The sequence below is a fragment of the Catharus ustulatus genome, chromosome 6 (genome assembly GCF_009819885.2).
Source record: "Catharus ustulatus isolate bCatUst1 chromosome 6, bCatUst1.pri.v2, whole genome shotgun sequence".
Lineage (NCBI taxonomy): Eukaryota > Metazoa > Chordata > Aves > Passeriformes > Turdidae > Catharus > Catharus ustulatus.
In genome coordinates this window covers 21,911,907-21,939,769 of record NC_046226.1, presented here as the reverse complement: position 1 = coordinate 21,939,769, position 27,863 = coordinate 21,911,907, and the positions used below count along the sequence as shown (strand labels likewise).

General features: G+C 40.2%; 1 protein-coding gene across 26 annotated transcripts in view; it reads left to right on the top strand.

Moving 5' to 3' along the window:
• The window catches only part of NRXN3 (neurexin 3), a 967,067-nt gene that overhangs the window by 292,677 nt on the left and 646,527 nt on the right, over nucleotides 1-27,863 (top strand). For all 26 annotated transcript variants that reach the window (XM_033061705.1, XM_033061719.1, XM_033061707.1 and 23 more), the window contains 2 exons: nucleotides 4,900-5,338; nucleotides 9,996-10,379. In XM_033061705.1, the coding sequence (XP_032917596.1) occupies nucleotides 4,900-5,338; nucleotides 9,996-10,379 (823 nt within the window). The remainder of the gene's footprint in view (nucleotides 1-4,899; nucleotides 5,339-9,995; nucleotides 10,380-27,863) is intronic.

Here is a 27,863-nt window from a genome sequence, read left to right as displayed (position 1 = left end):
AGAAATTCCTTGAATGCTTCAGAATTGCAGAGTTGTCATTTTAAAGAAACTTCAGAACTAGATTGCGAATTTGTTATAGCTCTGCCTAAAACAAGGTCTTCTTTCTCAGCAGATTTATAGGAAACATGCTTTAATGTATATATTTTATCCCTCAAAATGTTTCAGATGTCATGAAATTCTCGTGTGTATGTATCTAGACTATTCCCTTCCTAACCATCCATTTATACTAGTCTAATTCATTACATAAAGGCATTGAATGGTCAATATTCCTTTGTTAAAGTGTACTTATTATCCTTTATGAAAAGGGAAAAACAATATTTTTTCATTAGTCTTGTTTCATTTTTGCAATATAAAGCAATTTTAAGATTGCATGAATGCAATATCAGATATCAGACCTGGGGTAAGTTCAAGATTGTCTCTGTTTAAACAGACAAGACTGGTGTTGTTCAGAGGCACCTGACATAAATGGAGAGGTCTGTGGCACTGCTTCCATTGCTCTGTTTCTTCTCAGTTGCTGTGGAAGCCATGTGTGGCCTTAGAAGTCCATCCTAGTGAGGAACAGAATTCTGAGACACTCATGGCCTTGTTTGAATTTAGAGGAGTCAGTTTCAATAGGTATTTTGGCATATACTGAAAAGCCTTCAAGCTAAATCAGAGGTTGCACATAAAATGAGACCATGAGGTAGGAATTCTGCTGATGGTAGATTCTACAGCTGGCAGAAAGCTTTCTCAGGGAAGCATTAACATGTATCTCCTCTGGCTTGCAGCAGATGACTCTAAGAAATTATTTCTCGAAGCTTGTATGTTTGAGTTACAGAATCAGTTTTTTGGTCCAAGACTTTTTTCTTGTGTTCCTTTTCAGTGGTGTGTTTTAAGATAGAATCCCAAACATGTAAAAATATATAAAAAGGTTCACTGAAAGCACTGATGGCAAATCAGACCAGAACTGACAATAGCATCTTCTCCTTTACCAGGTAATTTTAGCAGTTGGGAAGATGTGCTTCATCTGTCCTGCAAACTGCACTGAAGCCTCTGTTGATTTCATTAAAACACAAAGATTCATAGGTTATGAGGCCAGAAAGAGCCATTATGATAATCTGGGCTGATTTGCTGTATAATTAATTCCTGTCTCACTATGTCTTTTAGAGAAAACAGAATACTATTTTAATTTAAAATTTGCCTGTAGCAGAGAATACACTATAACCTGTAGTAAATTATTTCAGTAGCAAATTACCCTCATGTAAAAATAAGTAATAATATTTTAAAATGTGAATTTCTCTAACTTCAATCTCTAGCCCCCAGATCTCATTGTACCTTTGTCACATGCATTGAAGAGCCCTCTCTTACCAAATTCCATTTTCTGCACAGGTACTTGTAGATTGCAATCGAATCACATTTTAACCTCTATCTATTAAACAGACTGAATTTGAATGTTCTTCACTATGGGACATGCATACCAGTCATTTAATTATATTCACTCCTCAATCTTGAACTTTTGATTTAACAATTGAACTGTCATTATCAGAAACTGCCTTAGCATTTCTCTGTTCCTGCCAAGGATTCACATCAGTTTTACACCTAAGCATTATTTCTATCCTTTTCTTTTATTGTTATGGGGAGAGTTCTGATGTTTTTGGTTATACTTCATGATGTTGTTGTCCAAATGTGTCTGTCAATAATACTTCAAGTCACTTATGGAAACACTTGCACTTTTTCCATAAACACAGGTGCTTTTTTTAGATTTCTCAAGCTAGGTGTTTTGCTTTGGGGTTTTAAAAAAGAAGATAATTTAGAACAACATTTCAACAACAGAGATTCAGATTGGGATGGATATGTTTCTTTGTAAAGATTGAATTCAGAACTCTTGTATCTATTCAACAGCCTTTCTCATCTCCCCAGGTCTTCCTTTGTCCTTGCTTTCTTGGTTTCTTCATTCTTTGCCTCAGATTCTTCATTATTACTCACTGTCTGATTACAGCTAACTGTATGTTTGGTTTTTTTTCTGGTTCCTTTGAAAGCATTCTCTCTCAAGGATTCTCCAGATGTGGTACTTGTATGATTAATGAAACACTAAACAGTAAGCATCACACCTCAAACTCAGAGGCAAACCCTCTGCATTTCCCCAGAAAAGATGAGACCTGTTACTCAAATATCAAATACATCAAAGAGGGAGATGTAACCTGTATGTGGCTTAGCTGGGTTGTGGGAGCTGCTTATGGGCATGATATTCCTCCTACCAGCAACCTGCAGAGATTGCTGAATGGACCACTGAGTTATGGCTAGATACAGCCCAGCACCATCCATCAGTCACATGTAGGGTACTGTGTTCCCTGTCCACTCGTCTCATGACTGGAAAGATGCAGTTTAGAGGACTGCTGGTTTGAGGAATTTTTAGTGGTATCCTATAAGGGCAGCTCTCTCCACTTAGGATCATTAAAGCCGCAGCTCATTCAAGCCTGGCATTCTCTTGCCCACCAAATCCACTGTGGTGAAACCAAAAATACAACGTTGCACCTAAGTCATAAGCCCTTGTGGCCCTGAAGAATGGTCAATCCATGCAGCCAGCATGGTGTCCCCAATAGTGGAAGGTGCTATTTAGGGAGAGCTCATGACCATGGCCGCTGTCAGTGGTGCATTCCCTTACATTCCCACAGCACCCACTGCTGTTAGTTTACAATTGCTAGAAGATACACTCCTTCCTTCTTCCTTTAGTATCAGTTTGTGGACTTGCTGTCCACTGTTATTTCTGGTTATTTTTGTGTTTTCGGTTGCACCCGACTTCCGTGACCTCTCCTAGCAGCAAGTTCCAGAAGTTCACTACCCTCCATGTAAATAAGTACTTCTAAAAATCCATTTTACGCTGATTTCATACAAATTTCAGGAAATGCCTCTAACTCTGTTATTGCTGGGTTTGGCAAAGAGCAGTTCTACATTAACCTTCTCCATCTTCTGTAAACTTCAATCATGTTTTTCTCAGTCCTCTCCAAATACGAACTTGGCCTTTTCAGCTTATCCTCACAACGCATCCTGTTCCATCCTTTTAGTTGCTCTATTTATTTCCTCTTTCTGCTTGAGAAGCAGAGACAGGACTTCATGCAGTGCTCAGAAGTACTGTCTGACTGAGGTGCACCTCATTGTCTAGCAAGAGAGGAGGCTCTAATGCACCCTCTTGCTGTGTCAGTGGAAGGAGGTGTATGGTCTCTAAAGAGAGCATTTGACACAATCTGTAGAATAAAACTACATAATAAATTGAAAATTAATTTTATCCCTGTTGCAGATATTAATAACTTTGATGTTTCTGATGCCTGTGTGAGGGCAGACCATGTTATTAGTAATTGGAGCAAAACAAGTTACTGTGGGTCAATACTGTCCTCTGCTGGGAAGAACTGGAGCTTTGGGCCATTTCTCCAAATGGGATTTAACAGCTGGCTTCTCCTTTCATTGTGTGTTTTGCCTTTGCAGCAGGAAAATCTGACTGCACAGGGGAAAGTCTCCTTTAATACTTAAAAAAACCCTGGAAATTCTTTGCTAACTATCAATGTATTGATTCATTATTTGTTTTTTCATCCTAAGGTTACCTAATTTATAAGCTTATCCCTCATTTTTTCTCATTTGCCTTTAAATACATACTGCATATGCATTCCTCTGACTTTCCTGTCCTAATAGTAGAAGTAAAAATGCATATCTTCTTTCCCTTCTATTTTCATAACAATTTGCTGACAACTCATCCTGATAGGATTTTGAAAAGCAGAAATCAAATGCATGTGTATATATGCTATATGTGAAAGACACAAAGTATTTTAGAATAATAATTTCTTAGAAGAAATTAGTCATCAGTAGTATCACTGAACAAGAATTCAATAAAAATTGTGCTAGTTGCAGAAGTGTTTTTGCTTACTGTACATGCCAGCTCTGCATTTAGCAAGTGTGGAAGGTGACGAGAGGAAATACAGTTTACAAGTATTTAAATTTTGCGCCTTTTCCAGTTCCTGCTTCTGTGACAATAGTGTGGGGCAGAGAAGAGTCTGCTTTCCAGGAATTAATTCAGTACCTGAGAGAAAGAGAAAAGCAGGAGATCTGGTCTCCTGAGTAAGCCAGACATGCTCAGGAGTGCTTGCCTGTTTGAGACTCTTCTCTTGGCTAATTTCAATCCATGCAGCAACAACAGAGCCCAGAGTTCGTTCTGGTCCTTAACCCACAGAGAGTCCAGACACTGAAAATGTACAGGTTTTTATGTGTTAGCACATAAATTGTTGGTTTCTTGAAGCAAGGGTAAGCTGTAGGGATATTTCCATGGCAAGTTTGTGTCAGTAGGGATCTCAGATTTCTTGGTCAAAGAAATTTTAAGTCTTAGTTATTTTTTTCTTTGGGACCCACAGGGCAATCACTAACAGCTCATAGCAACTTGCAGAACTTTTTCATCTCTCTCCTAGTAGTCAAGAAGGGTATAGGTGCAATAGAGAAATGGCAGTGGTGGTACCAAGTTCCCTGCTGTGGCTAGTAGAGATGGACATGGAGGTTACACTTTGTTATGTGTTTTGAATGGGATTTATTCAAATATAACAGCATGATACCAGATACATGCTGGATATTATGTACAGAAGCTTTTACAGCTGAGTGGGCCTGTGGTAGAGCTAATTGTTCTCACTGCCCTTCAGTTAAATATTCTCTTTTGACGGCTTACCTGATCTATAGTCATTGCAAAGTACCCATTGCTGTCATTTCTATACACTCTTCTGGTCAACTCACTCCCTCTGTCATGATGTCAGACTCTTGCACTCTCTCCTTTGCTCTCCCCACTGCCTTTTGGGAAAAGTTTATCTCCCATGGCTGAAAGTAATTGGGGTATTTGTATTGTATGCAGGATTGATGTATGATACTTTTCCTTCTGTCTGGCAGGTTGTTTATAAGAATAACGACATTCGTCTGGAGCTGTCTCGCCTGGCACGGATTGGTGATACTAAGATGAAGATCTATGGGGAAGTGAAATTCGTATGTGAAAATGTGGCTACACTGGATCCCATCAGCTTTGAGACACCTGAGGCCTATATTAGTCTGCCTAAATGGAATACCAAAAGGATGGGCTCCATCTCATTTGATTTCCGAACCACTGAACCCAATGGTCTGATCCTTTTCACCCACGGCAAGCCTCAGGAGAGGAAAGATACCAGAAGCCAGAAAAATACAAAGGTAGACTTCTTTGCAGTTGAGCTTCTAGATGGAAACCTCTACTTGCTGCTGGACATGGGCTCTGGGACCATTAAAGTCAAAGCCACCCAGAAGAAAGCCAATGATGGAGAGTGGTATCATGTGGATATTCAACGAGATGGAAGATCGGGTAGAGTTATAATTTTTCTTAAATAGATTCATATTTCAGATTCAGCCCTAGGGCTGTGTATCAATCCTTAGAACATTCAAATATGTTAAATATGAGTCACGTCTTTAACAAAGCTTGGTGTTACTCCAGTGATGTTTATCCAGCAAGGCAAAGATGTCAATGGTTTTCATTAAATATTTTCATTAGGCGTCTAGTGTGAGCCTTGGATAGCACATCACAGAGGTAATCTATTAATATTTTATTCACAATCCTGATATTCTGAACATATATTTGCAATTGCATGCATGGTTACAGTGATGACTTCTTTGTAGACCATGGTAAGGTTTAAGGTCCTTCAGAACCACTGTTCTCAGTTTGAGAAATTCTTACTGATCTGCTTTGGGTTTCTGCATTTGGGATCTTGTCATGAGAAAAATAAGAGCAATGGATACACCCAGTAACAAAATTATGGCAACAAATCAACATTTTCAGCCCATTCTGTTTCCTTTAGGATCCTGTAGTTTTGAGTTAGATTTCTTTACTCTTTTGAATGACAGATTATAGTCTTAAAATCTGAGACAGCGTTCAGTGGATGTTTCTTTCTCTGCAGCTTCTCATTTTCAAATGCGGGTTTTAGTTTATTTCTAAAAATACACCTTCCAGTCAGTTGCCAAGAGATATTTTTATTGTTTCCAGTGCTGAATATTAAGCTAACGTACTCATGCTCTACTCTGAAATTGTGGAGGGAAAAAAAAGTGCTCAAATAGTGTAGCTTCATCTAGAGAATAACAATTGTACTTCAGTTTTTTCTGAACCATTGGCATCTCAAAGCCTTCACTTCAAAAGGAATTTTGCTTACATTTGCCAGTGGATTTGAGATTTGTCTGGTGATCTCTAAATGATAGTTTTAGATCCCTAATTTTATATTTCCAGTTGCTGAATACCATCAGTATAGCGAATGCAGTGCTAGAATTTGCTTTCCTTGAGTTTTTAGAAGAGCTGACTTTGTGATACCATGCAAGGCCTAGCTGTTTGAACAGGTCTTTGCCTGAAGCTATTTTTTCCTTTGATGATGTGAGTAGTTTCTTTGTATTTGGCATGGTGCTCTGCTTGGGCTTAATATGTTTGGTTATATATTGCTATCTCCTGAAGACATTGATAGGACCATTTTGCAAAGGAAGCCATAAATAAATAAATGGAGCTTTGATTTCTTCAGAATTGCTAAAAATTAATTAACTTCCAGGGATAAACTCAATTAGCTGTGTTTCGTACTGACTTCAGTTTTGCTTGTTCTCTTGGGGACTGTCTCATCCCTGAAGAAGCAGCTGCAGAGAGAGGAGAGACAGAAATGACACAGGTTCTATGCAAAGAATGTTTGCAAAACCTTATGAAGAGGGACACATTTTCATTTGGACACATTCACAGGAGGGTGTGGCAGACACATCCATCGCACTTGATGGATGACACTGTAGGACTGACTTGTTTGTCACTTGTCAGGGAGGTTTATGATGTTCTGGACACTGATTAGAGGTAACAGATTTTGGATTAGAAACAGTTTTCTCAACAAGAAAGAATGTGCCTGTATGATGTCTTTTTTTTTTTTTTTTCATTTTTTAAATTTAGTTGTGTTCTCTGCTCACAATGAATACTTGTTTAATGATCCTAAGTGATGTCTTGTGTCCTGAGAAAACCAGGATACTGGCATTGATTTTTTTTCACGTTGTACCTTCAGTCACTGTTATCCAATGACACTTTGGATAAGTGTGAGAAAGGAGTTCAAGACCTCTTCTTGTTTAGTCCTTGGCTTTTCTTCCTCATGTAGACTGGAGAATTGTCAGATTTCCACACATAACCGCCCCCGCTCCACTACCCACTATAAATGACTATAATTTGGAAAGGGAAACAATTAATTTACTGAGTGGGGACTAAAGACATCCATTTGAGTTCAATGGGCAAGTGACCTGCAAATTCTGTTTCTCCTTACTAAAGCACAAGGCCTATGTTAGGTGTCATCTCTCCCCCTTTTTTTTAACCATTTCTCTAAACAGTCCAAAGTTTTGCTGATCTTAGTAAAATAACTTAAAAATCCAAATGTTCACTGTTGCAGCGCACTAAGGCAGGGAAGCTTGGCAGTCATGCTCAGGTAACCTCTGGCATCTCTAGTCCCCTTAGGCATTGTGTATGCTTCAGTCTGTGTTGGCTGCCAGAGCAACAAAATCTGTTCTTGTCTTTCTGCTCTGACAGAAGCTGGCAGCATGGACATGGACATCTAATGTCCTGTAACCTTTCTGTCCTTTGGGAAAGCTCCCACCAAGTTCACAAAACCTGTCACAGTTTCTAGCTGGGAAACAGTGAGCACATTATGCAGGACAATGTTTTCGACTAGTCATCAGCTACAAAACATACATGACTTCCCACCTGATCAGGCACTAAAAATCTTACTGGATGGTTTAGTTTACAGTGGTATCAGGGCACTGTTTGGTGTGCCTGTTCTGCCCTCAGTGGGGTGTTTTGGCCTGTTCTTCAGTCCAGCACAAAGTAACTATGACACTGCAGAGGAGATACTTAGATGCTTCTGATTTCTCAAGATGGACTTGGATCTACTCGAAGCAGAGTGGCAAACATGGGATTCTGGAGGGGGGCGGGGGCGGGAAAGGATGTCAGTTTATGTGAGTGCTCCTTTCTAGCATCAATACAGAATTTCTCCATCTCAACAACTTGGTCTTAAAAGTGCTCTTCATCCAAACTAGTGCCATCTCCTTGCAGGATTTATTACAGGGTACAAAACGCTCCGAACTTTTAGGTTGCTGTTTAGCCTATTTCTTGTTCATCTCACCATCCTTCTCCAGGTTTTACACTTCACGTTATCCAATGTTTCTTGTCTTTCAGGGGGCTTCTTTACCTTTGTGGCATTTGCACATGTTTGTTCTCTCCACAGTAGCAGCTGTCTAGAGCTCAGCACACCAGTGTTTTGGTTCTAAGCTTTAGAGTAATATATATTCTACAGGCTGCATTTGAGAAAGAGCAGTGGAGTTGATGGAAGGGAAGTTGTGTTCCCATGGCTCCATGGCATGCTGTCTGTGTGGCAGTATGTGTATTGTCACATTTTCTCTTTCCTTCTTTTGTAAAAGAGAAAATTCCTGTGATTCTCTAGCTTGTTGATACAAAGTGATTTGTCAAATAACTGTGGTTCTCTTTGAGCCTTTAATTTGTAATGCCTCTGTTGCTTCTGACACTCTGCTGCCTCCGATATTAATCCTCAGTTATTACAGAACATCGCACACATGGAATACCTTGTGTCTGTGTCATATGTGCAGTTCTTTAAGAAGACACCTCTTACAGCTGAAGAAAAGGTGTGTGTACATGACTGTACTTTCTCACAGAGAAAATAGATAGAGTTAACTCTATTAACTCTCCTTCCTTATTGTAGGGGTGTCTGATAAAAATCCAATGATGTGGAATTAATCTTAAAGCTTGGGTAGTGTCTCTGAAGACAGACTGTCTTAATGACAAGACAATTGGATGTGATGATTTATAGCTAGGGAGAGTGAATTGCTGATTTTTAGATCTGAGTGTTCAGTGGGCAGATATACCTATCACAGAAGCTGCTGAATGCTCTTCAGAAGAGTACACTGCTCTGGAATGTGAGAGATGTGCATTATGTTCCCAGCTTTTCTTTGGATGCATTGTCTGACCTTAAACAAGTCACTTTGCTTTTCTGTACCTGTTTTACATATTCTGTGGTGAAAAATGTCCTTTTCTATGGAGTTGGAGATTCCCTTATGTTGTGGCTTGGGGATGGTACTCTCCCATTCAGTGGTCCCATTAAGACTCTGCAAATGACATTGCTCACTTGCTTCCCCTGGCCATGTCCCTCCCAACTCCTGTAAAGAATTACCTCTGCTCTGGCTGGAGCCAGGTCACCTTACTGCAGCTTGTGTCTCTTGCCACTACAGGTTCATGTTCAGTGCTAATTCATGTTGAAGTTGTCTACCATATCTCCAGGCCCTTTTCTACCAGCTGGTCACTAGCCTGTACTTATGGGTGAGGCTTTTGTGACTCAGGTGTGAGACTTTGTATTTATTGGTTTTGATATACATCAAACATTGCTATCAGTCCTTTGCTCCACTTTGCCATGGTTTCTCTAAATGGTAATCTGGTGCTTCCTCCGATGCATCAGCCATTCCCTCCATGTCACTTACAAACATGTCTGTGTTGGTCCATCATCCAGGTCCAGGTTTGGAAGTACTGATTGTTTTCTGAAAGATCTATATAGTGGGTATTAAAATGCTTTTGCTTATCTTTATTTCTCTCTAGTCTTTATGCCATCAGATTCCTGTGTGCTCTCAATAAGTTTTTGCTTTGCTGGATGAATACCACTGAATAATGCTTAAATTTTACATGTTATTATTCAGCTGTTGAATTGTTATGCTTCTGACTTTCTAATGCAATTTGGGATACAGACACAATGATGATCAGTCATTGCATGGAAGTACTTAGGACCTGTGAACCAGGAGGAGAGGGAGCTGTGTGAGAGACACTGTTAGAATGCCATTTGGGTAGGGAAGAACCTTTACTTTCCTGTACTGAACCTTAAACCTCACTCAGTTATTGGAAAAAAATGGACTAAACTGAGTCTGCAGCTGAAAGTTGATGTCTCCTTATCTTCCTCATTTAGGTACTATATCCGTGAATAGCCGACGCACCCCATTCACTGCTAGTGGGGAGAGCGAGATCCTGGATCTGGAAGGTGACATGTACCTCGGTGGGCTGCCAGAGAACCGAGCAGGACTCATCCTTCCCACAGAGCTCTGGACAGCAATGCTGAACTATGGCTATGTGGGCTGTATCCGAGACTTGTTCATTGATGGACGGAGCAAGAACATCCGGCAGCTGGCAGAGGCACAGAATGCTGCTGGAGTCAAGTCCTCGTGCTCCCGCCTCAGCACCAAGCAGTGTGACAGCTACCCCTGTAAGAACAATGCAGTCTGCAAGGATGGCTGGAACCGCTTCATTTGTGACTGCACCGGCACTGGCTATTGGGGCAGAACATGTGAGCGAGGTAAGCTGGGTTTTTTGACCTCAGCTACACAAAGCTGAAGGTGCATGTGAGAACAAGCGAAAAAACCTGTGTTCCTGTAAGACTCTCCCCTGCCCTTGGTGGTCTTCCCAATGCTAAGTTACAGTCCCCATAGTAGGAAAACTTCTCTGATTGATTGCTTCCTTCCAGTCTTTTCCACCCTCATTTCATGAACTTACTTGGCCACTTCACTCCCTAAGCCTTCTAAAGATCTTGTCTTCAAGTTCCAGAGTTTCTTTGGCTAAGTATGTTTTGTTTCCTGAGGTGAAAAATGCAGCTGCCTGTGAGAAGCCTCAGACACATTACTGGAAACTGTACCAAGTGTGAGCTTCAGTTATGGAGATTTTTCTTGCATGGGACAGACGATGAATTCCCAGTTCTATGTAGGCTTCCTCTTGTTTTTATGTAGTAGAATTTGCTTAATGGCTGTTTATGAGTAAAGCCAGCTAAGGGGAAAGTGTTAAAAGCATCATGTCTCCAAGTTCATCTCTGATAAGTAAATCTGTAGGAGATTCATGGGAGATTCTCTGCATCTTATTTGTAGTCATACAGAACTATGATTTAAAGACATATGATTGGAGATATGAGGCCCAAGTGATGCTTGTGTAGGAAGGCAAATTTTCTATGTGTTATAGCACATGGAAATGATTTACTAATGGAAGATATTTGAACTATATATTTCTCAGCTACATAGGTGGTTCCATTAATAGTTGTTACCTTTATTATTCTACTGCCACCATCAGTACGAGGTAGATGAGTGGTTTTACAGAAAAAGATAGGGCTAAAATGAGTTACAAAAAACTCCACTTCCCTGGGGGGTGTTTTCTTCTATTTAAATCAATCTTTCTGTTAATATTTGGCCATTAGCACTGCATTTGGGCTAAATTGCATTCACAGTATACTCAAGAATTAACTGTAAACCATTAGCAGAGTCTTAGGGCTTTCAGTCCCTTCTTTATATCACCTCACTTGGCACCATGGTGATAACATATATCTTAGAACTGGAAATTCAGCTATTTTTGAACTTCTGCTATAAATATTTGAGCAACACCTTTCCCACTTAGTGCATTTTTTAGTATTGATCATAGTAGTATGCCACTTATGAGGAAGAATATGAAATTTAGCTACAATATAAAATATTAGGCATAATTGAGATGTGTAATTCATTCACTTTGCAGAGGATTTTCTTCTTTGCAGAAAGTTTTTGTTAATGACCAAAATTCTTATATGGATGGGATTTTTAGGTTTTACAGCACAAGATCTGTGATTGTTCGTAAAACTGCTCACAGCCAGTAATCCACTGCATGCTGCCCTACGCAACAGTAGTAGATAATTGCCAGTGGGCCTTAAAACAGCTGAGCATCAACACTACCATCGTTGCTGGGGAACATGGGTGAAAATGTAAGATTCATGGGCATCAGCTATGCCAATGTCAGCTCAGCAGTTCTCTCTTTTGACTGCATGGAACATGAAAGTTCTGTAAAACATCAGATAGAAGTCTTCTCAGCCATAGCCTGGGAGTTGTTTTGGCCAGTTGTGTGATTAGGTTTTATACAAACATGATAAAAGGAAGTGCTACCATAAATGCATTGTTCCCCCACAAGACTGCATGTATGCTTGCCCTTGATCTCTATTTAGTATTAGGAGTGAGCAGCTCTGTGATTCAGGACTTTGTGGAGTCTGTTTCATGTCCATCTCCCAGACCTGGCTCTCAGAAGAGAATCCAAAGCTAGTGGTGACATAAAGAATAGGGTTCATGTCATGTACCTTTATATATTGATGGTGTTAGCTTTTACTGTTTTCATCATCAGTGAAAAGAAATCAGTAGGTTAAAGGCATATAAGCATTTTAATTTAGAATAAATGAATATCAAGTCAGGCCTGAGATCTGTAACTTGGCTGTACTCCGATGTCCATCACTTTGAATTAGGGAGATACATTTATGAATTAATGTCTAGCATGGGAACTTGGGGTCATAATAAATATGCTTTAGAATCAGAGTGTATTTAAGGTTAACAGAAATGTGATGAAACAGTTCAGGACAGTATAAAAAATGTATGCAAAGGCCCTAATCCTGAGAAACTCATTTTGTCTGTAACTAGAAATCACTGACCCATTGCTGGTTTAGTCCCAGTGTCAGGCAAAACACGGCTATAATGCCTGACCTTCCTTGGCAACGTGAGAAGCAGCTCACAGGGAATAAATATTTGAGACTGGATATGTGAAAAAAGTTGTACAAATTGAAGTGCATTTGAGTCCAGAATATTTTTGTGGTGTTACACAGGAGCCTCATACTGCTCTGATATAAATGCTTAATGTCAGACAACTGCATTAGGGCCCACTGAACAAAAAACATTGCAGGGTACCAATGATACTTTTGTTCTCCTGGTCTGACACCCAAGGATTATTGCAAGCCCTGATTACATCTGGTCTTGTGATCCTAACACTGTTGGAAGGAGAAAGGCTGAGATGGAGACTGGGAAGAGAATCAAAGTGAGAGATGCTGCCATGCCACAGTAGCACTGCTCTATAGTGACTGATGAGCTGCCACAGGACCAGGGGGAAGCCAGGCTGGTAGGGTAGGAATGAAGAAGGAGCAGGGTAGATCTTCTCACTTTTCCAGTTTGCCATCTTTCACTTTATCTTTTCCTTACACTTCTGTCCTGCTAAAAGGGGAGTGTAACTTCTGTAGCCCAAGATGTATGATAAAGGGTTATCATATATATCTAGGCAGGGGAGCCTAGAATAAAGAATCTCCTGTGCTTGGTGACTATCAGGAAAATCACTCTTCATCACAAAGCAAAGCAGCTACTTAACATTAGTTAAAGTACTAAAAATAGAAAGGACATATGTACAACTCTAGGAAGATAAACAGATGATTAATTTGGGTTACCTCCCACCTTCCAGGTATAGGATTTCTACATTTATAATGCTGCATTTTTCATAAATTTTATACTTTTTCATATGAAGGATATTATACATTTAAAAGGGCCTGAAAAGGACATAGATTGTGTTAGTTAGAAAAGAAGTCTGGGTTCCTTTTATTCATGGTGAAACAATACAAATACATAGTATTCTGCATGTCACTTCCATCTAAAGCCTGTGGGAATTTGTCTTGTCAGTGAAATAACACCTCTGTATATTCAGCCAGCTACACTGGATGCAACATAGACTTTGGTTACAGAGGTCTGCTCAGGCAGTATTTTGTGCAGATAGAGAAACTTTGCTGTAACTGCTGTTTGACAGGGTGCTGAACAGAGAACTAATGCCAAGGCCTCAAATTCATTCTTAAAATTTCAGTATCTAAACATTATTTAGGTATTGACAGTGATGTAAGCAAAGGTGTTAGCAGTGTGCAAGTGTCATGGTTTCTAAAAGTCATGTAGTTTCTCCTTGGGTAATTGAAATTTCATGGAAGAGATGGGGTGCGACATGGAAAACACCGACCTGTCCTTTCATGGGCCATAAGGGCTCAGTGCCAGGCTGTGAGGCTGAGCAAAGGCAGCAGCAAAGGCTGGCAGTTAGCTTGATATGGTCCCCATTTCACACTTTCCACCAGAGACTCTGATGATCAGGTAACACACTGTTAATTTCTTAAATCCTTGCTTCTCATCCTCTGTCACCTTTCCATAATGGTTCTCTACTAAGCAGTCTAATTCAGTGTGACTGTGTTGCAAATACAGTAAAGAAAGGAAAGAAATAGAGAAGAAGCTAATACACAGGGCACAATTCCTCCTGCAAGCATTGCTCTGACTGCTTTGCAATGTGGTCCTCCCCCTGCTCCCTGAGCTCTCTTGCACTGCTGTTAAATGAAGAGAAAGATTTAACCATGCCAGAAAGACTCCTAAACTGAATTTAGCTTTGGATAGCTCTTAAATGAATCACAGGCACAGTGAAGTGGACTTATGATGAAAGTTATAATTGCAAGTGCATACTGAGACTTTGTACTGAGTTTGCTAGTTTTGGGTTGTGGTGTGCTGGACATTAGGGGAAAAAACTCCCAAACCTTAGTGCTTGTACTGTTGGCACTATTGAATCATTCTTGCATCCTGTAGTTTTAGGAAGACTAGAGTAGCAGAGAACAGTGTCTGCAGTGCAGCCTCTCTCTTCTGAAGTACCTTGTTTCAACAGGTATGGCTCTTCTGCTGGTTATTAAACAAATGACCTAAAATATCTTAAATTCCATGGGAATGCTTCCCAAATGCTTTCTGATCATCAGATGCAGGGCAAGCTTTGAGGTAATTGACAAAAAGATTCCTCTAATGTGATGGAGACCATGCTTCCTCCTGTGGCATGTGAGCTGCCTGTCCAAACTGAACCTAAGAAAACTTCAGGTGAGTTGCACGTCTTGTCAGCAAGGGCTGGAGGGCTGTTGCAGACGTGCAGGAGTGTGGGAAGTATAGGTTAGTGCAACAGTTGTGAAGGATCTTTGGTGGGTCTTTTCAAGTACTTAATGTCTTTTTTGCCCTTTGCCTGTTAATTGGTTAATGTTTGACATCAGCTGTGTCAGGTCATTGCAGCTCCCTGTTAATTGCACTTCAGATGTTAGAGGTAGGAGCTGGTATCTGGCTTGTGGAGGATGGTGCACTACTTAGCTGTGATTACAAAGTACCTCCTCACAACCCCAGACTGTTCTGAAAGGGACCTCAAAGCCCTGGCATTAACTAAGCAGGAGGAGGGAATGTGTGTTGTATTCAAATCAGCTATTTTCTGTAGCTACAGTGAAAATGCCTTGGGCTCAAAAAGATGCATGAGGTCTATTTGGTGGATCTTGAAAGCTCTCTGCACCCTTTCCTTCTACTGAAACACTGTGAGAGCCACTGCAGAGGATAGGAGCCCAGGAAGGACACAAAACAAAAGACAACTGAAAATCAGATAATTTTGGGCCAATGAGAATCAAATGTTGTTGATCACTCACTTTTTAACATTTTCTCCTAATGAAGCGATTTGACTGCAGTCGGCTTGGTTTTTTTTGTTTTTTTTTTAAAGATTGGAAAAGGCAGGTATGAGACTTCTGATAATTTAAGACTGAAATAAAAGATGTTGAGGTTTAGATTTTAAATCTCAAAAGTTATTTGCTCAGAACTAGACCCAGCCCAAGCCCTTTCCATGTAAAGGGATAAAAAAAAAAAAAGATTTGTTCCATCCATCTCCTTTGCTGAGCTGCATCCAGTGTTTATTGCAGAAAGACAGAAATATCCCATTCTGGTTCTTCTCCCAAGGGCTGGAACCACTGCTCGTTTCTGTTTGGGTTGGCTCACAGGTGGACTGCTATCATCTTGAGCAAACCAGCCTTCCTCTGTATTTTATGGTAAACTCTTTGTGAGCAGCAACATCTGTGCTGTTAACAGTGGTGATGTTGAGCATAGGGCTGCACGTTTCATTATCTGCCAAGTACCTTTGCAACAGTGTTTACTAAGAGCAGTTTAATGACAATACACCTCTTCCATTATGTATGCAATGAAGGCAAATGTAAAATTACTAGTAGTAAGAAGTGCTGCAGAACCATTTACTACACAGGATAAGTGCTGAATACTTTGCTGTGTCAAGCACAGATAGCAGCTTAGATTTCTTTTTAGTTTTAGTGAAGATGTTTGATGATAATCACATCCTTGGAAGTTTGTTTAAAGCAACTCAAAAGTGTCGATGCTTTTTGGACTGTCCAGACCTTCTGAGTATGCAGAGAAATGCTAGATAACTGCTGAGAATAGCTTTTCCTATAGGACTGATGCTTCCCAGGAGAGATGGACACATTAGGAGAAAAGTCTTTGCTGCAATGTTTTTAATTCTTTTAATTCTTGCTAGATCTTGAACAGTCAGAGACTTAGGAAAATCAAAACATCAGAATAATTCTTATGATTTCATGACATAAAGATGTTAGAAAATAGGTCTGTTCTAGACCTCATCTATTTGCTGACTTCCTAGTACCAGATAGGTCCCTATTGTACTGTTTCCCAAATTGTCTCCAAACTGCAGAAATAAAATGCCATCTGAATTTAGCAAAAAAATTCATACAATCCCTTCACACTCATTTCAATTTGTTTCTCACTGATTTTATGGTAAAATCTCTATTATCATGATCTGAAGAATGTTAACTTTGCTAAGAGCATTTTATATGAGAAGTTAATTTTCTCACTTGCCATCAATCCATTCAAAACGCTTGTGGCTGATCCCTTTATGGCTGGCCCAGGCAGCTACTATTGTTCACAGTCCTGCTCAAGAAACACAGGCCTGACTTTATGTGATTAGCTCCCTTGTATCTCTCTTTAAAGACTGACTGTCAGACCAGAAAGCTGCTGTTTGTTGCATAAGTGCTGGATTATTCTACTTACTAGGCTTTTATGTATCCTCCATCTTATAATTCTTTCCTTATCTTCGATGGGATAACTTCTGTGCTAACATTGAAACAATTCCCAAGATGTTGTTTGATGTTGTGCTAGCTCCAGTAAGGACAGTGCAGCCAAGGTGGGCTTGTAAGGGAAGAGAAACAATATTGTGTAACAACTTCAAAGTCCCTCACTTTTGTGGATTTATATTGTGATCCTTACCACTCATTTTAACTTTTTTGTCCATAGATATATATATACATTCAGTCAAAAGCCACTCTGAATATATGTGCTTTCCAGAACAAGTAGCATTTGTTGCACTCTAATGCCTTTGTGATATCTGCAGTACAGAAGAGTGTGCAGTTAATTCTGCAGTCAGGGTGATTACATCTGCTCGGGAAAAGACCATTTCATGGGTTTTATGCTGTTGAACTTTAACTTCTAAGAGTCTCATTGATGCGACAATCTCCAACAGCATCTGCCGAGCAGCTGGAAAATCTGAGACCGTATAAAAACCAACTGATTGTCTCTCCTATATCGTATAATGTTATGGGTGTGATTTTTTTAATCCATGTGTTCCTCCTGTTTCTTCATCCTGATTCCATCATTATACGCTTTTGATATTTAAGGGCACTCTTGACTTCCATGCTGTATGGAAATTTGTTACACTCCAGGTGCTCTTATATGAATATGTTAGTTGGTGGCACAGAACTGTTTTTTTGCTGTTTTTCTCTAAACTTCTGTTCTTCTGGCTGTTTATTGCTGAGTGTAGCTTTCATAAGGTCTTCTCAATTCAAGAAATATGATTACCCAAAAATGTATGATTTTGTGTACAGTCAACTCCTGTAAAGAACACTAGAACAAGAACAAAAAAGATGTTGATGGGTAGGTAAGACCACTGGATTAATGCTTATAGAACACAATGCTTTTATTAGTATAGACCTCTTCCAGAGTACCAGTATTATAGTGATGTTTTTGTTTCTCTCCTGGTTTATAAATGACAGTTCAGAACAATGGTTTCTCCTTAATGTAAGCCACAAAAAAGGCAAGGCACAAAATAACTCTCAGCTTGAAGGACAGCTTGTGACAGCAGGTCAGTTTTGCCTGAATATCACAGTGCCATGGTTTAACCCCAGCCAGCAACCAAGCCTCAAGCAGCCACTCGCTCCACCAGCAGCAGGATCAGGGAGAGAATCAGAAGGTAAAAGTGAGATAACTCATGGCTTGAGATAAAGACAGTTTTATAGGAAAAGCAAAAGTCACATATACAAGCAAGCGAAACAATGAATGAATTCACCACTTGCCATGGCAGGCAGGTATTCAGCCACCTCCAGGAGAGCAGGACCCCATCACGTGTAGCAGTAATTTGGGAAGGTAAGCACCATCACTCCAAGTCACTGCCCTTTCCCCCCACTTTCTATACTGAGCATGATATCACATGGTCTGGAATATCCCTTTGGGCACTTGGGGCCTCTTGTCCTGGCTGTGTCTCCTCCCAGCTTCTTGTGCACGCTCAGACCCCTCTTTGGAGTGGCAGTACGGACAGCAGAAAGGTTCTTGGCTCCGTGTGAGCCCTGCCCAGCAATAACAAAAACATCTCTATGTGGTAAACACTATTTTCAGCACAATTCCAAAGCATAGTCCCACACTACTCACTGTGAATAAAATTAACTTTACCCCAGCAAAAACCAACACACAGAGGGAGGCAGAATTTAGTAAAACTTGCATCACTTGAAGTGGTAATTCTTCATGAAGGAAGGAAATACATTTTCACCTTTTCATGATATCTTTCCCAGGTTACTCCCTGCAAGAGACATGATGGCGTGTTATGACCCTTCCCCCACAAAGACAAGAGTAATACAGATTCTTGTTAATAGATCCTTTTGGGTGGATTATAGTGAAAGGACACTGAATGGTCAGTGCTTGAAATTATACCTATATATATATATATATATATGTATATGGTTTATTTTAGAATTATTTAGTTGCAATGAAAAGCAGATATATAGCAGTTTTGATTATCTACAGTAATATAGCAGCATGAAAGTATGAAAATATTACTTAAGAAAATGCATAGGAAAAAGAAAGCAAGAGAAGAAAAGGATTAGAATAAAAGGATATATTTTCACCATCTGTAGATCTGTTTTTTGAACTGATGGTCTTGATCCATCTTGATCTGTCAGGGGGGTGAGGAAAAAGCCAGGAAAGCATAAAGTCCAGTGGGTTAAAATACTCTCTGGCTTTGGGGGAATACTCAGATATCTTCTCTGGGAGGAGATTTCAGTCCTCTGGTGGAAGGCCACAGAAATGAGTCTGAGGTGCTTTGAGGGTCTTTGATGGTTTATGATCCCTTCTCAGCTGCCTCTGACATCAACAGACCTAAGTGTGAATGTGATCCTTCCCTGGAGGAGGGGGCTGTGATGTGAGGGACAGCAATTTGGCATGATAAAAAGACACCATCCTGTGTCCACAAGGCTGCTTCAGATCAGCCTCAAAGCCTGGTTTGCAGCCTCCAGGCAGTGCCAGTTCACCCCCTCTGTCTAATGCAGACTAACCATTACACACCCAAAAGCTCCCCTCCTTCCTCCAGGGGTGCAAACCTGCCTCGGCAAAGCACCTTGGTGCCTGCCCAAATGGGCAAATGTTTTCAGTATGTAATCATTAATAGTTGAGTCTCACAGTGTGTCACATGGATGATCCAGAATGAGCTTACTATGAATATGCACCACATCTGTGGTGATTTGTCAGGCGTCCAGAGACAAACTGGTGACACTAGGTTGAAGAATTGCTTCGGACTTCCTCTGTCTTTGAGTCTCTTATAGCTTGGTGGCTGATCTCAGTCCCTATGGCTTCATACCCCATTTCCTTTCCATACCCTCCAATCACACCAGTTTCTGTTTTTGCTGAGACTGTCAATTGTCCCTACAATTAAAGGGAATATCTTGATGGAAGAAGCTAGGATGAAGTAGATTCATTTGTCATGAAAAATTATTTCCAATATTTAAAATTACTATATAAACCTTGGAGATGTTATCTATGAAATTAGCTTTCTCTATCTCCCGGCTTTGCCCAGTCAAAGCCATCATGCTGAAAGGCAAGCACTGGCACAGTGCATTTTCTGTCTCATTTCTTTTTCTCCATTCATCTCAGGGGGAGAGGAAAGACTTGGCATTCATGATGCTCCCATAATTGACTCTTTCTGCATGTGGAGATAGGCAGTTATCCCTTGGACACTTTGATTGATTGGATGAGGCTATTATGTGATATGGAAAGGATATGCAGGAGCACAGCCATCGCCACAAGCATGGAAAGATCTTATCTGCTGGTGTATATTGGCTCCCCCAATCTGCTTGGTTTGTCTGTCTTGTCTCAAATGCAGTTATCTCCCATTGCAGCCCACGGGGTGGTCCAGGTGAATCCATTGCCATTAGGTACCAGACTCCAAGGCATGGCCCTCCGGAGGGAAATCCTTCTCACTCTCACTGCTTTCTCACTCCCACTGCTAAGGCATCTGACAATGTGTAAAGGAAAGATAATATTAATAATTTTTATTTCCTATTAGCATCTTTTTTTTTTTTTTTGGGTAATCAAGAACAAGAGTTTAAAATTGGGAGAGTATAGGTGGTGAGTCGGTGAATAGATAAACATAAAACTTAGAAGATATCCATTACATTAAGGCAAAAGTCCTCCCACTGAAGGGACACAGCAGCAAGGAGGATGCACAAAAAAGGGAGCTTCCTAGTAAGTGCTGTTGACCTCATGATGCTTCCATTTTTTATGTCCTACAGCTGTTGATTTCTGAAGTTCTGCCTGATAGGGCAAGGTGCTCTTGTGGTCAGACTGGACCCTTTGGATTACCTACCACACTAATCTTGTGTTCTTGTGATCAACAGCATTTTTCCATTTCTGAACAAGGAGGAATTGTAATTCTTCTTGTGGTGTGATACCACTAAAGGGAGTGAAAGACAGGGAAGGTTGAAGGAGATTACTGTTGGAAGTTGTATCAAGGCACCAGAGTTTAGGATTCAAACAGAGTCGTGTGGAATTAGTCAAGTCTGACTGCCTCAATACCCACAGGCTCCATTTCAAACGGCTGAGAAAGGAAAAAATATGGTATTTTATACAGTGATTTTTTTATCCACCTTTCATTAAATCAGTAAAATGGAAAATAACAATTCAGACCTCAGTTGAAAAGCATGTTAGATTGACAGCTCTGGGAGCCCTAGGCTTGTACTTAGAATGAGAAATATATAGAGTAGCTCTCCTTTATATACCTTAGTCATCTCTTGGAGAAGTATTTGCATTAGAGGTTAGAAAATAGGTCAGTCTTTCTGACTTGCCTGGTCTTAGGTAGAGCTACAAAGTAGAATGGTGAAAGAAGGAACTCTTCTTCTATAGCTCTGATTTCCTTTCTTTTGTGTGTGAAAATGCTGAAGACAGAGCCATGATGCAGCTTAGTGCACCCAGCCCGGGGACCAGAGCAAGGTTTGAACTAAGCAGAACAACATGGAATTTGTGCTGCATGTATCATCTGCCATGTGATGACAAGATCTCCCCCTGAACAAGTGACTGGCAAAAGGCATGTGCTTGCTAAACAGTGGGAAGGAAGCAAGAATACAGAAACCGACTCAAATATTTTATAGTTCTGTTTTTTTTTGTTTTTTTTTTTTTTTTTTTTAAATCTCTCTATTGAGCATGTTTGTGACCAAAGAAGAAAAAAATAGATCAAAGGAAATATTTTTGGCTTACTAAGGAATTTCAAATTACCTAGAGTCTCTGTACAAATCTTACTGTACTGGTTCTGGTTCCTAGAGGTGGAAGCCTAACAGTTCAGTATCCAGTCATAGAACCATCCAGGTTTCCTCTATTTTATTACTATCTCTTCAGTGAAGTTCTCTTCTGTTGCAATCTGGTTTTTTTTATGCAAACCCCACAAATCACTGCTACCCCATTTCTGCTGGTCAGCTCTCATGTGCAATTTGTGCAAATTTCCTTTATTCTGCATTTGCATTTGATTGTTCTGTCCTCTTGGAGGACTGACCAGTGCTAAATTTTAGCCTTTCTTTCCCAGTCAAGTGTTACTGGAGGATGGTAAGCACTGCATCCAAGGTGCTTTCCTCAAAGCTGGGTGTTTAATAATTCCATCTTTTCTTCACATTAAACATGGGATGGTCAGAGGCTATGAACAAAGTAAGGCACAGGTGACAGTTGGCAGTTCTCTTTTCTCCAGTCCCAGTCTGATGCTGGAAGCACCACTCTGGTGTGAAGAAGCTGCCTTTAGCCACCTTGGTGAAGGAGGTGGTCCAGAATTCAGCAGGGTGGTAATTGACTCCTGTTCCAGTGTGTTGCTCTCGCTTTTACTGAGGTAACATCATGGTTCTGGATCTTGTTCAAATTCTTGTATGCCATTCCCCTAAGCCTGCCAGATTCCTTCTGCCACCTTCCAGTTCAATCAAATTTCACATTCCTGTCTGGTGCAGAAGAACTAAGAATGTCTTGAAGGATTTCTTGGGATATGGGAAAAGGGGACAAGGAAGGGAATGAATGGAATTTTAAAGCTAGTTTTTTGGGGATTTTTTTTGGTTTTGTTTTTGGTTTTTTTTTGGGGGGGTGTTGTATCATTTTATAGCTTGCAAGCTTTTAGGGTAAAGTAATTATGGAAAACAAAAAGGATTAAAGTAAAGAGAAACAGAAATTATTTATCATGACATTTTAAAATGTCTCAGTTTTTTTTCACTTTATCTTTTTGTATTTAAGTCTTTAAAAAATAATCAGAACATAAAGGGAGACTTCAAATAGCTATGTCAAAGAGTAATGAATCCAGCAGACAGAAGGACTTGTGTCCAAATAAAAAAGGCAGAAAAGTGTAGGCTGGAATTGGTATTGACTGTGTGATGCGCACAGTGCTAATGGACCTGCAGAAGAAACAGGAACATTGCAGCCATAAAGTGAAAACCTGGTCCACTGTGAATACAGATGAGATTGGGAAAAACAGTGCTTTTATGGGGCTGCTTTTGCACACATGGCCTCTTGAGCTCACCTGCTTATAAAGTCAGAGTGACAGGATGTAGATTAGCAATCAGCATCTTCATTTAGCCGTTTCTCCCTGACTGATTTACACTGCTGTGATTTCTTTTTTCTTTTGTCTTTTACTTCTGACTGGTGACGATTTGCTGAGCCCATCTATTGTCTTTTACACTGTTGTTTTTTTCTAGAAGCTGTAAAAATCAAAATGCAGGTAATTTCCTTTCTTTGTGTGTCTGTGTGTGTGTTGCCTACAGTTCCTACCTTAGTCTGTGCCACCAGCCAAGGCTCAGTCAGTAAATCTTACAGGAGAAGCAGCTTCAAAGCAGCTGCCATGTCCCTTTTGCTGTGAGTTGGTTTTCCTAGACATCTGTCACTCAGATTATGGCGAGATGCTTGATCTATGTGCTCCATCATAGTGTTGGTCAATAAAATCCTATTTAACTGAGTGGCACCCATAACTTTCTTTTCCCTTGTCTATCCCTTGAAAGGCAGTATCCAATTAGGCACTGACGAGATTGTGCATGTCAAGAACTGTGGTTTAGCATCTGTTTGGGTGCCTGCAGGTAACTGCTTTTTCCTGCTTCAGCATTGCTTCTGGATTACACACTTGAGCAGTTTCCTGGTGAAGGCCACCAAGGGGAGCTTCAGGGCAGGAAGGACGAACACTCAGATACAACCAGAGGGGAATCCTGGCATTAGGCTTGTTTGTCTTTGGAAATGAGATATTTTCTGTTCTGGCAGTGAACTCTAAAACATTTGAAACATGGGTTGGTAATGGAGTTTAGGCTGTTCTCTGCCGTAGTATTGGGGGGCCTGCCAAATGTCTCTGTAGAAGCCAGAGACAGAGGCTCGGGTGAATTTTTATACCTTTGCATATGGATAACTCATGGGGGATCCTTCAAACTTAAAATGAGCAGACAAGGTCATAGCTGGGAGAAAGCCAGGAAGTTGTTGACATCTCTACCTATCTTTGGGCTATCAGAATATGCTAAATAAATCCACAATAAGCTATTTATAAGGATGCAGATTGATAATCCTATACAAACAAGTGCTTTTTGTTTTCCACATAACCAGAGCATTTGAGATTTATATCATCATAATTTTGTATTTTGGGAAACTGTGATCTAGAACTGTTAAGACACCTACAGTAAGATTCAAGATTACAAAAGTAATTAGCCACAGACCCTGATTCTGAGAGGATTTAATTTGCTGGGATTTAAGTGTCTGAATCTAAGATACTGCCCAATTTAGTCATTAGACTCTTAGGGAACTAAGCTACTCTTTCCACCTTGAAAAAGCTCTCTGATGTCTCTAAAATAATACTTGCAGATCTCTGCAAACATGGTAATATTGTCCTGGGATATTTGGTTAGCAGTTTCTAGAGATAAATACTTACATATTTTGATAGGATAGAGATAACTCATGTCTGAACCAGAGCTCCTTCATCTTCTCTTCCTCTCCTTTTTTCAAACACACTCAGAAGAGCACTATGAATCACCTTGGCCTTTCAGCGTGCAGCAATGAAAAGCTGATTACCATATGGTAATACCCCAGGGGTCAGCCTCTCTCTTACCCAGCATTGCTCACTCAACTGTCACTCCCTGTGTGTCTGATCAGGATTCAGGGGTCTCCAACTGACTAGAACATGGAAGATAGTAGATGTGCTGATAAGGAAAATTGAAGTTGTATAAGCCTTAACTTAAGGAACAAATAAAGATTAAGAAAATGCTGATAGTGACAGATGAAGACCAGTGATTTCCCGTGGACCAGAGTAAAAGCACAGCTGTTACTCAGAAATCTTTGCAAAGCTGCCCTGCAGATGCTGTTCAGAAGGTGTGGTGCAGGGTACTGGGCACAGAGCATCCTGTGCTGCATTGTGTGTAGTCCTGTTTGCTTTGCACGACCATCTGGTGGCTGCTACAGTGGCAGTACCTGCAGATGAGCAGTGAGTTGTGTCACATCAATTCAGCATCCCTGCCAGGCTAGAGAGTAAGTCTGATCAGGGCTTCTCACAAAACAAGCGTTGACATATAAGGATCTTTACTAATTTGGTGCTTCACAAAAGTATACAATGCCTTATGTTTCCAGCCTCAAAAAAACTCCCCCAAAAGCCAGATACTTAGGACTTTCCAAAATCATAAAAGGGTTGCAGTGTGGAAAAAAATCATAAATCACTAAGAGCTTCAGATTCTAGGATAGGAAAAGCTGAAGACCAGCAAAATGTTTATTTTTGCTAATATTTGACCTTCTCTTTCATAGTTTTTCTTAAGCTTAATGGGTATCTTGCCATGAGAGTGAGTGGAAACCTAATTAATGATACTTATTTTTGTGTTATCTAACTAACTTTCCTTTTACTGCTACTTGACAAAGAGTATTTTATTCTTCACCAGTACAGAAATGGGGACCACTCTTGGTATTATGTGCTAATAATTTGAGTTCCTATCCCCAAAAAAACCAACATTACCTAGACCCACAAGGTATATTAAAATCTGTAAAGGTCAGAGATTTTCTTTTAAAATAACAGTAACTTTCTGTCTTCTCCACTTTACTACACCTGCAGTGCTAATGCAATCCTTGTGTGGTTATTGAGACACAATGCTGTATTTTTTTGATATATACAAGCAACCTTTTATAGATAAAATGCTGTAGTACTTCAGCTACTCAAGGGGAAAAAACTTTCTTGTTTCTTTGGTGTAGAAAAGGTAAAATTATTCATTGCCCTTTATAAGGCACTAAACAAATGATGAAATTTTGTATGGTGTGTCAGTGATTGGCTGGATGTATTTAAGTTGATAGTGATATGAGATTTACAGAGCACACAAGAAAGGAGCCTTAAATAGTTTTACCCATTGACCTTTGTCAAGATAATAAAGCCTGAATATCAACTCTTCAGCACTTAAATTGTGTACTAATGAAGTGCCACTGTGTACACAGCTACACCTGTGCTAGTTAGAAGTATTCCTAGTCACACAAGTAGAAATGTATATTCAAAAAATACAAGTATAAAACGGATAAAGAAAGCACTGTTGTTCAGCTTAGAATAAAATCCAACAATATGAAGGAAATTGGCAAAATAAATTGAAATATACCAGGAGGCTGAAGGGAGGAATTATGCAGAAAAATTGAAGAGTTCAGTACGTCTTGATTGGTAAATGATAATCTGAGGAGAGGATGACACATCAGCTCTGGTGGAAGGCCTTCCAAGGAAGGGGAATTGTTTAAGGAAGTTCACAGGACACTTATTATGGAATATTGGGTTAAATTAGGAAAAGAAAATGGTGAATATAGTACCATCACAACAATGGGCTTGGGTTTGTGGTGGGTTTTTTTGTTTGTTTTTTTGGTTTGGTTTGGTTTGGTTTGTTGCTTTATTTTGCTATAGCAGGAATCATAGCAAAGGGTGGCAATCCCATCTGTTAGACATTGGAAACAAGGATAACTCAAGCAGCAGAGCCAGGCCAGGCTGCTCTACACTTCAATGAAATATGCTTTGTTGGAGGACAGGAAGGGAAGGGAGCTCCATGATTTAGCCAGCTCCTCTGCTCAATCTGTGAAATGTGTGCCTCAGAATCAAAACCTGGAAATGTCTTCCAACTTCAAAAGACCTGTTTTCATTTCTAAATCCTGTTAATGACTGGGTATGTTTTTCTAATTAGCAAATGCATGAATAAATTTATACAACATACAAAACAGTGATTACCAAAGTAAGTTTTGTTTGATTCTTAATGTAATTACTTGTTATAACTCATACTGAATTAGGAAGGGTAGAATAGTTAATGGTGTAAAAATAGCAGCATTTTAATATGTCAGCTTCTTTGCTAGATCTCAATGAATTGTGAAACAAACTCCATGTTTAGGCAAGCTAGAAACAATGTTATGTGGTGTGTGTTACAGAATCAGATGAGAAAACACCGTTGCTAAGAAAGGTTTTGTCAACTGCACTGTAGGGAAAAGCTGTTGCCAAAAAACCTTCAGGTCTCCAACTCAAATCTCAGTTGGAAGAGGTATTCACAGACATACGTGAGAAAGAGAAGCATGAGGTGTTGTTCCCAGTTTGATGGTAGGGTTCATTCTTTCCAGTCAGTTTATAGCAGGAGCAGTAAGTATGCTATTAACTGTTGATCTTTGTGGCAGATGGAAGACAGAGACTTTTCTGACTGACAAGCTGTCATCCAAAGCATTGTTCATCTGCATAAACCCCCAAAACACCAATAAAAAACAGTCCACTATTTAGTTCACTTTCATTTAGTCTGGCTCTTTGTTTGATCTTTGGCAAATCAATTAGGTTTTGATGAATAAAAGCAGTAAACTCTGACAAACCACAGTGTTTCCCCTGTAGTTCTTAGGAGCCCCTCAGCTCTTAGGGTCAGATCAAATATGTAAGGTGCTCCGGGAGTGAAGCAGCTGTTCAGTACGGATGGTGTTCAGGACAGCCAGGGGGTGGGGGAAGCAGGGACAGGCTCCAGGCTGCCAGTGGTGCAGGATGTGCCAGTCCCCTCTCTTGGGCGCAGGCTTGATCTTACTGCATCCTTGAGCTTGATGCCCACAGAAATATGGAATTTGCATTCTAAAAACTCCCTTCAAGATTGAGATGCCACATAGCTGTATGTGGTCATACAGCCTGCAGTGTGTTAGGAGGCACTGGGTGCTCTGCCTAGTTGCATTGCTTTTGCCTCCTCTTCTTCCCACTAAACAGAGGCTTCTTTGTTGCCAGACTTAATATTGCTTGCAATTCTATGCCTTGATCTCTCCACATGTCAAATTGCTCACAGGATGTCCTCTGCTCTGTCTAAAAGGTTTGCAGGTGACTGTTCACTTAGATTCCTGTATTCTTTGTGTTGGCAACCTTGTATGTTGTGCAGGAAATTTAGTGCACGTTTAAAAGCTGTGGAAGCTTGGAGCTTCTCACACTGGCAATCTATCACTGAGGGTTTTTTTTTTTTTTAATTACATTGGTGGTGTTCTGTTGAGCTGTGTCAAGAGTGGGTGAGAAAAGCACTGTGATTTCCTCTTCCAGATGCAGATGAAATTAGGGAAGTATGACAGTCCCACAGCAATCCTGCTGGTTTTGGTGCTTTGTTGGAGCACAGCTGTGCCCTGCAGCTGGTCTGGAA